This window comes from Pan paniscus, chromosome X (assembly GCF_029289425.2).
Source record: "Pan paniscus chromosome X, NHGRI_mPanPan1-v2.0_pri, whole genome shotgun sequence".
NCBI lineage: Eukaryota > Metazoa > Chordata > Mammalia > Primates > Hominidae > Pan > Pan paniscus.
In genome coordinates this window covers 148028075-148046156 of record NC_073272.2, presented here as the reverse complement: position 1 = coordinate 148046156, position 18082 = coordinate 148028075, and the positions used below count along the sequence as shown (strand labels likewise).

At 39.7% G+C, this 18082-nt stretch overlaps 1 protein-coding gene across 9 annotated transcripts in view; it reads right to left on the bottom strand.

Annotated features, from left to right (window-relative positions):
• The window catches only part of AFF2 (ALF transcription elongation factor 2), a 491015-nt gene that overhangs the window by 258338 nt on the left and 214595 nt on the right, over positions 1-18082 (bottom strand). The window contains exon 1 of one of the 9 annotated variants that reach the window (XM_055106907.1): positions 14731-14928. The exons of 6 other annotated variants lie outside the window; for them this stretch is intronic. In XM_055106907.1, the coding sequence (XP_054962882.1) occupies positions 14731-14781 (51 nt within the window). In that variant the 5' untranslated portion in view covers positions 14782-14928. Of the gene's footprint in view, positions 1-14730; positions 14929-18082 lie in introns of those variants that run through there. 2 more of the 9 variants (XM_055106906.1, XM_055106905.1) reach the window with 2 other exon arrangements.

Sequence of the window (18082 nt, the reverse complement as noted above, 5' to 3'; positions counted from 1 at the left end):
TCAAGGTGAAGTTCTAGTGTTTTCACTTGCTTGCTGGGTGATTTTGGAGAGAATAACAGTCTCCTTCTCTGGATCTAAATTTCTGCATCTGTCAAACATGCTAGATGATCTTTCAGTGTTCTTCCAGTTCTCACACCTGTGTCTCCGTACATACTCAAACCAGCTGAAGGTACACAAAAAATACAAATGCACAAAATTTATGAAAAAACATGTTTATAAAGAACCATTTAGTAGACATTGGGTTTCACTGCCTCTGTTATTTGGTGGAAGTGGTGAGGAAGGGGGACTCTTATTCATAAATATTGAGATAGACTTTTTAAGATTCCTAAAATGTTTTTAGTTAACATTTTCAAAATTGTGACACTGGTTAGCCTAAGACAAACAAGAGAATGACCCATCTTCAGTAGATATCATATACGTCATTTCCTGATTCAACAAAGGAAGATAATGTAGTAGTCAGTGTGGCGAACTGAATAAAGCATATGGTGGAATACTTGGGATGGTATCCTGGCTCCATGCTTTACTGTGTGGCTTTGAGAAAGTGGCTGTTCTCTCTGCAACACAGTAGGGATACAATACTAGCTTCATAGTATTGTTCATAGTATTGTTGGGAGGTACACATGAGATAATGTGCATAAAGGCCTAACAGAGTGCCAAGCACATAATATATGCCTATTAACTATTCCTTTCCTCTTCCATTTTCAATGGCTGGTCTCTCACTACTACGTTCATAGTCCTCGCCGGCTACTGCATCCAAACTCCTGAGCTGAAATCATACAACAGCTCAAGTACAGTAGCCAAACAAGTGCCTATTACAGGAAAGGAATCCATAGACTACAACTAGAGGCAAATAAAGTGCGGAGCAAGCACTTCATCACCCTCCCTGTGTGAGTCTAATGTGGCCTGGAAGGTCCCCACTGGGTGGACAGAGGGCTGCAGCACATGTTCTGTCCCCAGGCTTCTGGTCCCTCACCACTATGTTTATATAAGGTGATGCCATGCAAGGATATTTAATAGTCTTGCTGTAAATGGCACTATTGTTGGAACCAAGGCCACTGGATGGAAATAGCTAGGTAGGTTTTGGTCTCCTTCTGTCAGATTATAGACCATACACTGCATAACTGGCTAGTTTTGTCTTTCCAAACAAACTAGCATTTGGTCAGGCCCACTGTCAAATTAAGACATTTTCCTGTGCTTGGTGGGACTTTCTGAAAGCCACAATTTCCAAGCATTAATTATATCCACTGGTGGGTTGTGCATCTATTCATATGTTAACTCAGTGGCAGCACTGTAAAGGAAAAAAAGTAAAATGTACAAGCACAAAAGCACAAATCGTGGAGTTTCAGAAAGTATGGCTTTTGCTTGGATAAAATATGTATTTTTGCTCATCAGTAATATTTTAATTTTTTATTTTTCATAAAAATTACTTTATTGTCTCCTTTGTGTCAGGTGTCTTATCATGGGCAAGCCTACGGAGTTCCAACTTCCAGAGCCCTAACACAGTTTCTCAGACAGAAAAAGGGTTCATTCCAATATTTATTAAGGAGATGAATGAATGAAAGGATGAATGAATGAATGAATGCACAAAAGAAGGAAAAGTATACTAGATTTAAAGGGATACAACGTGTGAGGGCAGAAAAATCCTACAGTACTTAGTACCTAAGATGACAGTACTGGAGATGTGGGTGTTGTGTCACAAATATTTTAATAAATAAATGAATGACAATTTCACCCATCCTTAATTAAATGTTCTTAACACATAACGCCAAGCAGGCAGACAATGTTGCATGAGTAGTCAAAATAACTAATTTTTATTACTTCATTCTCAGCAGCTCACTTACAAGGGTAAAACAGTGAACCCTACCTCCAGACAAAAATCTTGCCAAGAAAATAATATTTATTATTATAATTATTTTAGGTTGAACACAGTTATTGATGGGAAGTTAATTGTATCTCTAAATCAGAGTCAGTAATAACCTCTTGACCAAAGATCAAATCATTTTGAAGCTGGTGCTATTTATATACAAGGAAAAGGAAGCCACAAACATGTCATTCAGTGTTGTTTGAATAAGAGAGTGGGCTGCTGAGTTATTGAATTATTTCTGCCTCTAGTGACAGGTAGTTAATCTGGACAATTATGGGCCTTTTGCTCATAAAGCATACCACATCCCAAAAAGAAACTTCCAAATAAGCAATCCTTTATATTTTTCAAAGAATGAGTACATGGATCACCTCCTCTGGCCCTCTAAGCAATGCTGAGAGGCTGGTGAAGCAGGTACTAGGTACTCCCATTCTATACATAAGAAGCTAAACAAGATCAGAATACTGAAGTGACTTACCCCAAAATCACAGTAGTTTTTAAAATGGCAGAATTTTCTCTTGAACCATGAGCCTTTTGACTCTGTATCCAGTGGTTTTTAAACTCTTCCTTCTAAAATTTTAGAGTTTTCTAACTTGTTCAAAAGTAAGTGCTTTGTCCGAAATGCTTCCTTTCTTCTGTTATTTCTGAGAAAAGGTAGGGGTTGCACTTTGAAGGAAAATGCAATTTCCCAGATGCTTGGGGATGGAGTATAAAAAGTGAACCTGTAGTCAGATATCAAGTGAGGGCCAGCCCCACACACTCACAGAGAAAATCTTCCCATTCCTATGAAAGCAACTCATTTAGATAAATCAAACGTTGCCACTTCAGTTTAGGTCCTTTGGGACTGGTGCTTTGCCAAGACCAGCTGGGAAAAGATACATACAGCCTGGCTTGCTACTGCTAAACTCTGAGGTGTGGACACGTGCAGCAGAACTCGTCTCTATAAATTGGTCTAAGACACTTGGCTAGGCATAGATAGAAATGAATTCTTTGGGATCTTTTTGGGGGTAGAGCAGCATCGGGGAGATTTAGGTCACTCAAGGAACTGGATGCCATACCTTGAAATGGTCTCACTGAAATGACTTGTCAGAAAGAGCTGATCTGAGACAGAGGCCTTTAAAGTCTTGCCCAGATTTATGTACACAATCTTCCTGGCTGCCAAACACCTCATCCTGGAATAACATGCTTCAACATCTAGGCTGTTAATAGCTGAAATGGAGCTTCTGTCTTCCACAGCTTGGCTTCCTGAGACCACACCACCATCAGAAAGCTGCACTGGCAATGGGGAGCTCAATTCTCACTTGCCTGAATTTCCTGGTGAACTAGTTTTAAGCCCCAGGAATGGTTTCACTTGTTTGCTTGTTAGTAGTAGAACTGACATGCAACATTGGCTTTGGGTGTTTTGTTTTGTAAGTACGGCTAATACTGGCCAACCAAGCCCAGATGTTCTGAAAAACATAGTTCGGATCATGTCAATGCATGTGCATCTCATGAATGTGCAGTTTTGTTTTGTGGAGTAGAGGTTGGGGGAGGAGTAGGCTGACTTCCTGAAAGAAAATGTCATCTAAATCTTCCCCTAATTTTCTTAACACTCTACAATAGTCTGAGGTCAGTCAACAAAGGCATTTTTTTCTTAAAGTTTTCATCATGATTTAGAAAAATAACAAAACTTATTTCTGTCACTGGGTCCTTAGGTCATCAATAAAGGACACTGCTAAACTCTAAAACACCTCTGGACTTCAACTGTTACCTGCAGACAGACAGGCAAACTCATCATCTAGGAAATCTTTGGTGTTTGGAACAGCTTTGGAGCTGGTGGAAAGCAGCCTCCAATCTGCTGCAAAAATCCTAGAAAGGTTCTTAAGACAACTTTGGATATTACATTTATGTTATAAAATAAAAATTTTGAATTAAATCAGAGAGGATTTGCAAATTAAAGAGAGGCCATCAGGGTTTATTGCTTAACCAAATGGAGTCACCCTTTTATCACTTCAAGTGTTTTAGTATTTGGGCGTGTTGACTTTTCAGAAGATCTTCAAGCACATTAGTAGAAGTATTAGAAATCTTATTAATGATTATTGCATGCCACGGATATGCTACCACTCACACAAATGCGTAGAACATTCCTATGAGGTAATTACCATTGGTAGCAAGAATTATCATCACTATTTTACAGCTGGTGAAAATGAAACCTAGAGATACTAAGCAATTTGTCCAAACTATACAGTGGCGGTGACATAGGCATAGCAAAGTGGAAAGTTGAGACAATTATCTGGCCAAGTCAAGCCAATAAAAACAAGCAATTGAGAGTAAAGTGCCTCCTTCCCAACTCCCCGAATTAGCCAGATCACTCTCTGCATTGATTAAATTCACTGGATAATTGTTTTAATGCCCCTTTCAAACCCTTGTCGTCCCTTCCCTGAACTATTGTTATAGCTCCTAACTGGTCTGTTTCCCTGTCTCTAGTCTTGTCTATTCCCTGTCTCTCCAATTCATTTTCTACTCTCCACCAGAATGAAAGCCTGGGTATGCCAGTTCCCTTTTCACAGGCCTAGACTCAACAGAGAGCAAATCCATTCTCCCTCTCACAAATCTAAACAGAAAAGAAAATAACGTCTGTAGTGTCACATTGAGACTTTCTGTCATCTGCTCCATCCAGCCTCATCTCCTTTGCTATTCTCCCTTCCAGACCATGCCCCTTTATTCTTTGGTGTCTTTGTTATTATTCCTTCAAAGAATGAAAAATGTCCTTTCTCTACATTCCACTAACCATTGCCATTTTCATCCTTGAAGACCTAGCTCAAATGGGACCTCTATTATCACGCTCTTCTTTGGTCCCTTAAGTCAGAATGTACACCAGGCTTTGTGTAAGTCCAAGATATCCCTTAAGCCTCTATTTCACACGTGCATAATTCTGTCTTGTTTACATTTCTGTTCTTGTCTCTCTTCTGATTCACCCCATGAAGCTGTAAATTCCTGGCAGGCAAAGACAATGTTTAATTCATTTTAGTGTTTCATACATATCTCAGTGGTTAGTGTGGAGCCCAGAACACAGGGAATACACAACTACGTGTGTAGACACAGGCAAAGATGCAGAGTGACACACAAACCCAAGTATGCCCAGAATAACCGCAACCTTCCCAAGTAATTCAATCCTACTCCCTTCTAAAAGCTTAAAATTGCTCGATGAATAATGGTATGCATTTCTTCTGTCAGTCTTCATTCCTAAGCAGGGGGAACCTGTTAGTTATATAGTGAACTTTATAATATGTGCCCATTTTCAAATAACTGATTTACTCACCTAGTGGATATTTTTTGGCATTTATCAGATTTCCAGACCTGCATGTAACTAGGCATAGAGGTATATTGGAATAAGGTGCTTACAAGTTACTGTCAAAAAGCATTTCACGCCTGGATCTGCATTTGCAAGTACACTATTAAAATGTGCTTTAACATGACTGCAGCATTTTTAAACAGCTGGCATATTCATCGGAAAAAGTAATTAGTTTTCAATAAAAGTTGCTTTTTATTACTCAGGAAAAGTCCTCTGGTGACTTTTAAGGATCTGCCAGGTGAAATTTCAAAATGAAAATAGAGTATCCTTGCTGGCTAGTAGCCAAGTAGAATGAAAGACAAACACACTAATTTGTGCCAAGTCCAAAACATGTTGCACCAAGGCAAAGTGGGTAAGTACCCACCTGGGTTTAATGTTACATAAACCCACCCATCGTCTGCTTCAGCTCTACAGAAAACTGTCCACTTGGGGCCTATGGCCTATGGATTGCACCAGTTTTATCCCCTCTCTTCTTGCTGGCAGGAAATGAAAATGAGTTCAGTAGACAGCAGAGATTTCTTTAACAAGAAGCCAGTCCCAGGGAAGGCTAAGGCTAAAGATTTGCTGTGAAACAGCCTACAACAAAGGAAAATGGACAGTAAACCCGATGACGCTGTGGCAGCAGCTCTTTTTGGAGTGAGAATTGCATGCCACGCCCAAGCTCAGCTAGTTATGTACAGTCAAATGATTAACTAGTTAGTGTCTCGGAATAGTGTTAAGTTGAGATTTGTGTCTTGCAACTTTTTCCCTGTTCTAATGGCTCTTCAAAAGCACTCATGTATTAACACCAAAGACATCAACACCATCAATTACAGAAAACATACAAAATACAGTATCTTTTTATCGGGACTCTCTTGATCTTGAATCAAAGAAGTGAGGAACATCTGCAACAGAAACATCAGCCTTGAGACACTATAAGGCTATAAAGAACACTAGCAAATTGTCAGCTAGGCTTACCCTAGTGCTGTACAATTTCCATGCTGAAGCAAGATGAGAGGCTGAAGGCTTAAAAGCTAGCTAGCCTTGTGGTATTAATAGTAGCTCAAAAGGTAGAGTTGGGAGTCAGAATATCTATCTTTAATTCTATACATTGCTACTCGTTTATTTAGAGTGATTTTCAACGTGTTCCAAACTCATTTTCTTTCACTTTTAAAGTGACAATGAGAATGCCAACCTCAGAGGACAATTGTGAGAATCTATGAGACAGTGTTTTGCAAAGTGTAAAGCACTGTATCATCATTGACCTCCTTTTCACTCTCTCCATTTATCTTTATTTCCAAAAGTTCTAATGTATAAGCCAATTTCCCATTTACGAGAGCGCAATTTAGCATTCATAGTCATTTGGAGCAGAAACTATCAATTCTGCAAAGTGATATGGTGGAAATACAACATGCACAACTGTGACATGCTTCCCAGATGCTGAGGGTCATTTTATAAGGCTATTTGTCTGCTGGTATAATTCGATTGTTAAATGAATCTTAAAATTTGATAAATATTTGTGTTTGAAGTTGAGAGCAAAATAGCTCAATTCCTATAGGACATATTTAATAAAATGAAAAAAAAATTTTGTCCATCTTAATTTAGAAGCTTTTAGCAGTTAGGTTATTCCAGTCAGATAACTCTAAAACAAAAAAAGCAGATTTCCATTTTATTATGCTTAAATAAAGCCAATGATTATAGGTCATTATTAATTTGAAATAAATAAATAAACATTTAAATCTGACTATAAAGCATTGCTTCCGCCTTTCAGAAAGCACAAGAAAAAGGATGCCTGCCACATCTTTTTTGGGTGGGAGGCCACACTGGGGGCTCTGTTAATCTGTACTGCCCAGGATGCCCTAACAATTGTTAAGTTGTGTGTCTGCATGGGGACCATGTGTGCCCTGGGGGATTGTGTTTCTTGTGTGTGCCCTGGCTATCTGGATACCACTTCAGGCTTGCAAGGTTTTTGGGTCAACTGCCAACACACTGCCAGAGCTGTGCTACACCTAAATCAATACCCCAGGCCAGATCAAAATGGTTCATACAAAAACTTAAGAAGGAAGCCACCTGGCTTTTTAACACAGACCTTTGTGATTGGTGGGATTTGTTTTAACTGGCTAAATCCATGACCCCTAAAAGACACGACTGAGATCAATACTGCAGGTTAGTCTCACCCTGCCAAATGGGGTCATACTGATAGTGATTTTGCTATAAAGATACCTTGGCCAAGGAACAAAAGGATGGTATGTGCAGAACAGAGTTTAAAGTAGCAGGCCTGAGACTGCTCTCCTTAGAAAGGCTTTTTTATAAGGTTGGTCTTCGGCTGAAGTCTGGGCACTTGACTGGTAAACAGTTCCCTATACCGATAAGAAATTTCCCCTCCATGACAAGACTGTTTTGCCCACCTGGGGCCCTAAATTGGTTTTCCCTCTGGGAATCTGAAATTTTGGTAGTTGCTAGGCAGAGTGGGCCTCTGTGACCAGACCCCAGTAAAAACCTTGGACGCTAAGTCTCAAATGGATTTTCCTGGAAAGAAATATTGCACGTATGTGGCTGCATTTTTGTTGCTATGGTGAGAGCTTGCTGTGCGGCCCCTCATGGCAGGGATAGAGCATAGGAAGCCTGCACATGGATTCCTCAAGACTCTTCTTGATGTGTCTTTTCCTTTATTGATCTTGCTGTAATATTTATTCTTGTTGTGTCTCTCAGTCTTGAGTTTGACTGCATGTTAAGTTCCACAAGTCCTTCTAGCAAGTCAATGAATACTGGGTGGTCTTGGAAAACCCCTAAACAATCGCCACATGGAAATTACTGAGGAAAACTGGCCTATAGCCCTTCAACACTCTATTTTTAAAAAATATAAAGTTCTTTTAAAACTAAAAAATCATTCTGATTTGTTGCTAGTTCTTCAAGAAACTCTTGGCCATCTTGAAAAGCCAGGACTGCAAACTAAAGTGGCCAAGATATACTATCCATAATAATTTAAAGTATTACAAGTAAAATAATTTTGAGTCACTTAAGTTTTTATAATCAATTGTCTTTTGGAGAAGAAATCAATTAGAGATCACAGATGTCTCGACAAAGACAGAAAGAAATGTCGAAGTGCAGTCAATGACGATTTGTGTTGAGTAAGAAAACAGGAAAAGGGAGAAATGCACTGAAAGTTTATCAAAGACGGACATTATGTCAGAGAAGTAAAAGTGTTCTAGAGGCACCAGCCATATCTTAGTAAGCTAAGTTTTCTTAGGACCCAAACTCTAATCTCTGCTTGCCCACAAAGTTGGAGGAAGTGCCTTTTAAGAAACTGTGTTGTCTTGGGATTTTCTCTGAGGGCACTGGAGCCTGTTTGTGCTCCATGTTTTATTAAAGGAGGAAATGGTCTTTTATTAGAGTACCTGATCTTCCAGACCAAATCCTGGTAAGAGGATCCCAGAACCCACTCCACCTCCTAGGAAATCACACTGGATGGAGGACAACATCCAGGTTAAGAGAGTTCAGTTGATGTGGAGCAGAAGATTAGGCCATGCAGGAGTGACACTGCTCACAGGGTCCCTGTGGGGGTAGGGCTTTTGGGACTGACTTTTCCATTCCTCACACTGCCTCCGAAGGGTTCTCCAAGGACTGATGGAATTATTGATGGATATGGCTAGAGTGGCTTTCTTTAGGTGTGCTGTAAGAGTCAAATGCCACCCTATGGCTTGACAACTAGACTAGGCTGATGTCTCTTCCTGACTCAAACTGGGTACCAGCTGACCCTATGTCCTTGCCTGCTTCACAAAAAAACTACCCGTGTGCCTAGTATTATCTATCCATTATCTAGGACCAGAACCATAATATTCAGTGGTGACCTACTGGAAGCAAAACTTGGCTAACAGTAATAATAGTAAAAGTCTAAATGATGTATTAATTACTAACTCTGCTGTTGCTTCTGTCCTCCCTATTGCTATTCCACTACTACTAAAGCGCTTAGCGTTAGCTCCTTTATGCTCATTCCAACATGAATTGAACACCTTACTCTAACTATACGACATGAAAGTAATAGTATTCTTTTCACTTCTTGGTTGTACTCCCTTGTAAGATTTGGAGAATTGTGTTCAAATCTAGGTGGCATCACTCAGTAATTCTGTGGCCTTGGGCAAGCCATTCAACCTCTCTGTTACTCAGTGCCTTCATTTGTAAAATGGGATAGTAATATCTCTCAGGCAATTTTGTTAAAATGATTAAGGGCAAAGTAGGTAAAAGACCTGGTCTAATATTTTATTCATCATAAGTTCTCAATAAATGAATGTGACTGCGGATATTGTTGTTGATTTTATTATTTTTTATATTGTTACTCTTATAATGAGGATGCAATTTATGCAATTTATGCCAAGGTATCATTGTTGGATACCTCTAAAGTTTGAGTGCAGCCTACTCTCTCAAAGGATGAGCACAGTAGAGGGCCATTGGGTGTTAGACTCCAAACATGTACCTGAGTTCATTTGTTACCATGGCCTAAACACAAGGAGAACCCAGTTCTGAGGTCTGCCATAGGAGAGAGGCACAGCAATCTTCCTAGCAGAAACATCCTCCTCAAAAGATACGATAGATCATGCTTATGTGTACAAAATCCCATGGCCATCATGAGCCTTGGGGCTATTTTCATTTGCTTTTCTCCATGTTTCAGGTTAATTGACAGTCTTTTGTTTGCTAGGAACGGGATGGGAAGAAGTGGCCAACCTTGGTAGTGACTTGCTTCACCTCCTCAGGCATACGCTTGGCAATGAGCATGGCTGTATGATTAACATGAGTAACATTGTTCCTGTTTCCGCCCCATGTCCAATGCCCCCAACCATCATCACCAAAAAAAAAAAAAAAAAGAAAGAAAAAAAGAAAAAAAAAAAAAAGGTTTTCAAACCTGAATACAATTTTGGTTACAGAACAATAAAGGACAGAAGGACAGGTGACAGGCCCAGCTGGAAGGCCTCTTTTTCATTTTCCTGTGGCCACAAATCAGACATCTTGGGCTCACAGCAGGACAGGCTCCACTGGCAGTAATTGGCACCATCTGTAGCTGTCAGAACACTGGCTGGCATTCCAGCATTTCATCTTTCCAGTCAAGGCATTCATCACTAGTCCAAAACTCAGCCAGCTGACACTGGAAGGTTAACTTGCATTGATTTGCTTGGCTAAACTCGCCTGAGCTTCAGTTGGTGCCGAACGTTCCTGTTTAATAGCCAGCCTCATCTCAAGATGTTTACAAGGTGATTGTCTACTGAAGTTATTTTTTTTTTTTATTCTTACTCCTCATCTTCTGCCTAATGTGCTCTCAATAATTCAACTTTGGGAAATGGTGACTTAAAATGGAGAAAAGTGAATGCTTCACATGATCCCTGCCAAATGCCAGGCCCGTGAGCTGTATAATTAGAAAGTTTGTCTCCGTAGCTCTCAGTTGCATTAAATTTCTCCCTTATCAAAGTGTTTGTATGTGGTAGAAGAGATATTTTGATCTACATTTTTGCCAGAGGACGTTAGGGAATCAATCATCTCAGAGGTAACTCCCAGGCCTTGAGGTTGGCTAGCCTGCTACCTTTCTACTGTCCAGCCCATGAACATTTAAATTGGCCTTCTGCCCTGGGCTAGGCCCAGCACTCAGCATGGGGGCTACAGAGAGACATGAGCCATAGGCCTTTGCAAGCCACACTTCTCATTGTGTGGTGGAGTGGAAAAGCACGGTAATTAGGGATTGTGGTACACTGTGCTATATGACAAGGTAGAGGATTGACCACAGCCCTATACTCATGAAGCATGAGAAAAATGAGAACCTATCTCAGACTAGACACTAGATCAAGGAGGGCTTCCTGGAGAAGGTAATACTTGAGTGGTGAAGACTTGAGAAAGAGCTAGCAAGATGGTAAAGGGAGAGAAAGGAAGAGAACATTGCCCAGAGGACTGGGGTATACAAAGGTAGTGAGGCATGACACACGTTGGGGCAGTTGAGATGCTACAGTGGTAGTTCATTGTAATGGCACTGCAGGATGGCTAAGAATTGAGGGAGTAGGCATATTAGGCATTTATGCTAAACTAAGGAGTTTGAATTTCATCATGTTAGTGTTGGACAATCATTGATGGAGTTTTTAGCAGAGTGTTGACATGTTCAGATATGCCATAGTATGGAGGACCAACTAGGGAGAAGGGACTGGAAACAGAAAAACAAGTTAGAAAGAAGTCATTGCCATGTTCCAAGCAGTAATGATGCAGGCACAGGTCAGCTTGATAGCCTACAGTGATTGATGAAAGAGGACATCTCACATGAAGATGAGAAGAGGCAGGAAATTACAAGGTCTCGCTGGTTGAGTTCTTGCGAGCCTGAGTGGAGGGAAGGGCCATTCTTTAAGAGGGGGAATAAGACAAAAAAAGAGCCAGCGCAACCCCAAATATCAGAAGGCGTGGATACGTGTCACTTAGCCTGTCTTCTCAGCAACTCTACCCACCATGCTCACTGGGAAATCCATACTCTGACAACACAGTGTTACTTGCTGAACAAAATCTTGTGGGTTTTTGTTGTTGTTGTTGTTGTTCCTGAACCAGAACTCACACAATTTCCCTCATTTAAAGCCCTCTTTCCTCTGCCCTTCTGACCAGTCCTTCCATATCAAGATCAGCATCTAGTATACTATAAGACCTTAACAGATACTTGCTGTTATGAGTTGAACTGCGTTCCCACCCTCAAAAGATGTGTTGAAATCCTAACCTCTGGTACCTGTGTATATGACCTTATTTTTGAACGGGGCCACTGCAGATTAATTTGTGAGGTTAAGATGAACAGTTACTAGAGTAGGGTGCACTCTAAATCCAATATGACTGATGTCCTTATGAGAAGAGGGAAATTTGGGCATCAACACACACCCATGCAGAGAAGAATATCATGTGACAATGGTGACAGACACTGAAGTGCTACGGCAATGCCCGGGGCTACCAAAATCTGGAAAATGTAAGGAAGTATCTTCCCCTAGGGGCTTCAAATGGACCATGGCCCTGCCATCACTGCAGTCTTCTAGTCTCCAGAACTATGAGACAATAAATGTTTGTTATTTAAGCCACCTGGTTTGTGGTACAATGTTACAGCAGCACTAGCAACCTGATACACTTATTAATTGAAATAGTCAAATAAAATCATGCCTCTTCACTGCCCTCCACTGTTGGTCCTAGGCAGATGATGCCATCCTAACGAAGGGCTGACACAGACAACCTGTCTGATAGGATAATAGTGATAACTGCCCCTATTTATCCAATGTTCTATCTGCTAAGCACTAGATAAATATTATTTCATGTTATCCGCACAATGATTTTCCATGCATTTGTTTCATTTGTGACTCACAATGATACTATGAGGTAGAGACGATTATTATCCCCATTTCACATGTGAGGAAACTGAGGACCAGAGAAGGACTTTCCCCAGTGTTCCAAAGCAAATAAATGGTAGAGCCAGTGTTGGCCCACTCCAAATCATGTGCTCTTCACTGCCAGGTTCAAGTTTTCATTTATCCACACCTATTTTTTGTCAGGCTTGTCCAATTTTGTTCAGTGTCATGTTTCTTTCTGTACATATATTTTCCTTTGCATTTTGGAATATCTCACTTTGATTGTAAAATATACACCCAAAAGAAAGTTGCCCTCCACCAAGTGGATTCTTTACACATAGACTTTAAGCCTATAATGTCAAGAGGCAGTTAGACAGACATGTTATAAACCCTGGTGGCTTTCAATCAACTAAACTACCTGAGGCAAGGAAAATATTCCAGGGTGCAAGTGCAGGTAATATCTATATCTCATATCTCTATGGAGGACAAATATCTCTATGAACCCTCCATAGAAATATGAGATATGGATATAGAGATCTGTTTTATCCTTCTGAGTATATTTGAAAACACTTAGAAAAGAATGATTCTAGATCCATTTCAAAAATGCAACTCCTAGGACTTGCCTTGGAAAGCAAAGCAAGTGATAAATTGCAAGTCTCACTTAAATTGCCACCCTCTTACTTGACAATGTAAATAAAATGTTCTTCTGTGAATGAAGATGTAGGAGTCAGAATAGCATGACAAATATCTGTTTATATAGTTATTATCAAAATATTACTAACAAATATGCTTCCACCATCTTTTTGGGAGTAACTGATGGCAACATTAGTGTTTAATTTTGTACATGAGATAAAAAGCACTGAGGAATAGCACATGTGTTGCTCTTTCTATCATCACTATTATCATTGTTACTCATAATAAACATTTATGGAGCACCAACTATAAATACTCATAAGCCCAAAGGGGAAAAATGAAGATAGAATTGGCAAGAGTTACAGGTAAAAGATTAAATATATATATCTATATATGAATATGGATATATGATTGATTGAAGGAAGGAAGGAAGAAAGGGGGAGGATGGGAATGAGGAAAGAAGAAAGGAAGAAAGGAAGGGAAGGAAGGAGAGAGGGAGGAAGACAATGTACATCCGCACATGATTTCTTTAAACATTCCCAGAAAACTAGACCTACATTTCTGTAAGTGGTCCAGCCACAACTTCCCCCCACCAAAATTAAATAAGTAAATTTCCTTCAAAGCAGAACTCAGCAGCCACTTCAGCAAGGTGAATTACTGTAGTTGGAGTATATTATGCTCATAGATCTCACTGAGGAACCAAGCAAAAAGTAGGGGAGGAAAAAAAGTGAGAGTTGAAAAAAATTAGAGAAAGACACAAGAGAACACAGAGGGAAATAGAGTAGAGTTGGGGGAATGGAAGAGGCTGGGAGTGCAAATGGTGGCAATGGTCTAACTGATGTAAATGGGCAAAGTGAGTGGTTATCTTTAGCATTCTACATACCCAATTCCAAGCATCCCTCATTATAGGTCTGTATTTCTTAACATTCAGTGAGCACCTACTACATGCCAGGAGCTCTGCTGGGCCCCTCCATATGCTAAGTTTTGTTGTCATTGTTGCTGGTTAGAAAGCAACAAATCTAGCTGATAATAAAGAAGCTAATTCTGACTTCAAACTCAGCCCCATGTTGTTGGCCTGCACCATCCATTCTGGAACATGTGAGCACTTAAATAGCAGACAAATAGGCTGTTTTGTTATCGTTGTTTGTTTTGATCCCCACAACCACTTAGTAAGTTAGAGATAATTATCCCTATTTGGTAGACGAGAAAATGGACATTATCCTTTACTGAAGTCTCAGAATGACATTCAGTTTTCTTCTGTTCACTTTCTGATGTGAGAATCTCAGATCCAATCCATTATGCTCTGGTTGTCCTTAGTTCCAAAAGGGACAGTCAGTGAAGCATTCTGACTACCCTGAGGCCTTTAACTGGTGTTTGTCTCAGTTTCCTTACTTAGTGAGAAGGAAATCCATACAATTTTACCTCTAAGGAACTGTATTTAAATCAGTGCTTTGGATAGCTTTAAGCCAAAGGAAATACCTCACTGTAATCAGGACTCATTTGTAAAGAGAGAGAAGAGCTACTTGTTAAGCCATTGGCTGATTGTAGACCTTCTACAGCCAACTCATATTGCCTACCTTCATCCTGAAGAAGGACGGAAATGCTTGGTGCCTCCTTTTGAACTTCATGGATCAAGAAAGAGGGGTGAAGGATATCTTACATCTGGGATAGATAGATGGGCCACTGCAACCTTCCTCTGGGTTGCCACAACCAAAACTCACCTTAATATCCCAGACTGCCCCAAAACTGTTGTGGAATCACCATGTTCTTTATTCTAGGTCACAATAAATAAGCTAATTATGACATCATCTCAATTTAAACTCTGTTTTGTTAGCTTCCTCCATCCATTCTTAGACACCTGAATACTCAAACTATCAAACAGTGTGCATGGTAAATCGTGGGACACTGTAAACCATTACCTCATGAGAATAATTCAAAATACAGTTGGTTTATTTATCCATTCACTCAACCTAGCCTAACTAACTATGCTCCTACTGTGTGTATAGAACTCTGCTCAGTGCCAGGGATACAGAGATGAATAAAACAGGTTTCCCTTTTCTCAAGGGGCTCAGAGACTCCACATGTGTACTATCATAAAATAAAAAATTATAAATATGCAAACACACATAGAAGGAGAGAGGTTTTAGGTTTTCTTGATAACCACTTTTATGTTTGAAGACTAATAGTAGTACTTTCTATTTATGAAATTGTACTTTTCAAAGCAGTTATATACCTTTGATTCATATGAACTTCACGGCGACCCAGTTAGATAGGTAGGGATGATATCATTTCTAACTTGAAGATAAAGAACCTGCAGCTCTGAGGTTAGGTGTCTTGCCCAAGGTTGTACAAATTATAAATACAAGTGTTGGGCCCCAAATCCACGCTTCTAGTCCTAGGTCCATTGCCCTTCCCAGTTCACATCATTGCCTCGCTCAATTATTTATAAGTGTTTCTGAAAAGGAAATGATGGCCCTAAGCTCATTTTGTGGGGTCAGAGGAGACCTGAGAATGCAACAGTGGATGATTATCCATGATTATGTTTTCTTCAAAAGCATCTGAGAACAGAGGGACATGATCTCTCTCTAAATGAATTCACTTTTTCTTTTGCATGTCTGTTTTATTTAATTTATTCTCACATAGAGATTCACTGAAATAATAATCCTTTAAATTGTTGGGAACCTTAACCTTTCTTCACTGATGTTACAAAAGGTAAGTCCACACTCCTTTGTATGAGATAAAGTGTTACTGAAAAATGCATTCTATGTTAAAAAAAAAAAAAAACTAAGGGGAAATATCATGTAAAGGAAACTCATAGTCAAAAGAAATAATGTATGATCAAATTCTGGGCCTTGGGAAGTATCTGGAGTGATTTTTCTGCCTTTTCCCTTCTTTTCCTCACCACTGCCAGTACCATCATCACTGCAACTTTGGGCAGGTAACTAACTGTGGGCAATTGCAGCCAGTGGTGTCTAAAACAGCAGGTGAATGAGGAAGACCAAGGCTGCCTCTGTTCCTATTGCCCTTCCTTTACTCACATCCAGGCACATTGCCTCCTTCCTGTTCTCTGAACACACCAGGCAATGCCCCTTCTTATGACCCTTTGAATGGCTGCCCCCGCTACCTGGTATGTTTGCAGCTCAGATGGCACCTGTTCAGTGATACCCTTCAAAATTGCACTCCAATTCTGCAATACAGGTCCTCCTTGACCTGCTCCATTTTTTTAAATTTAGGTAACACTACAAGACATAAAATTAAACACCAACCATTTTTAAGTGTGTAATTCAGTGGCATTAAGTACACTCACAATGTTAAGTGAACATCACCACTGTCTGATTCTTAAACATTTTCATCACCCGAAAAGGAGAGACTCTACATATTAAGCAGTTACTCTGTGTTCCCCATCCCCTAGCCTCTGGTAACTGATAAGCTGCTTTCTGTCTCTAGGGACTTGCCAATTTCTGAATGTTTCATATTAATGAAATAATATATGTGACGTTTTGTTTCAAACCTCTTTCAGTTGGCCTAATGTTGTTATGGTTCATCTATGTTGTGGTATGTATTCGTACTTCATTCATTTACATGGCTGAATAATATTCCACTGTATGGATAGACCATATTTTGTGTATTCGTTTGTCCATTGATGGAGATTTGAGATGTTTCCACTTTGGGGCTATTATGAATAATGCTATTATGAACATCTGCGTGCCATTTTTCTGTGTGGACGTATGGTTTCAGTTCTCTTAAATGTATACCTAGAAGTGTAACTGTTGAGTTATATGATATCTTTATCTTTAACTTTTTGCAGAATTGCCAGACTCTTTTCCTTTTTTTCCTCTAGCACTTAGCATGCTTGAACATACTATACTTTCCTTATTGTGCTTATCATTTATTATCTGTCTCCTCCCTCTAAAATATAACCTCCACATGGGCAAGAATTTAGTTTGCTGTGTTCCTTGATGGATCCCCAGTGTCTACAATAGTGTGTGGCACATAAAGGTGTCCAAGAACTATTTGTGAGAAAAAGAAGGAAGACAGAGGCCACAAGAGGCATCTGTGGTGAGTGGGGAGAGCAAGAAGTAAGTCACTATTCCTATGTAAGAGTATATATAGATAAGGTAACTGAGAGAGGGGCTCCCTGCATTTAGAAATCCCCTCTGATATGCAGTTTCAACACCTTGAGTTGTAATTCCTTGAGTAATTAAAACAAGACACTGTAGCAGAGCCATCCATAGTAAACTCAGAGAGAAAATGGCCTGCCACCCTGTATGTCATGGGAAAATATATGTAGGACCAATAATGACAAATCTAGAAACACTCCCCCAACCAAGGTCATTCATATCACCTGAAATAGGAAGTTAAGGAAATAAGGAAGCTCATCTTACACTGGCATAGATTCTTCTATCAGAAGACATTTGTTTAAAATTAAGTTGTAGGGTCCAACGTTCTCTCTTTTGATTCTTCCCTGGGGGCACTAGGAGTATAGTATAGAAATGTGTTAAGTGTAGCACTGTTTCCAACAGCCAAAAAACTGGAAACAACTCCAGTGTCCTCCAACAAGGGGATGGTACAATAAACAGTGCATTATCATATTTAATAGCCTAGAATTTGGGACAGCTGGTCAAAGGATTGAGTTAAAGCCAGTAGATTACTATGACATATAGTTAGCTGAAAACAGCAACACTTACTATATATGTACACACAGACACATACACATATATATGTATATATAACCATTTATGTAAAATGCACCTATGCAAAATAATATATATAATGTGGTTGTGAATACACACACACACAGAGAGAGAGAGAGAGAAATGATGCTTTGAAGGCATCAAATTCATAGCAGTTTTTACCTACAAAAGCAGGAGAAGGGACAAGAATTTCAGACAGAAGCAAAAGGGCACTTGAGGCTTATCTGTAGTGTTT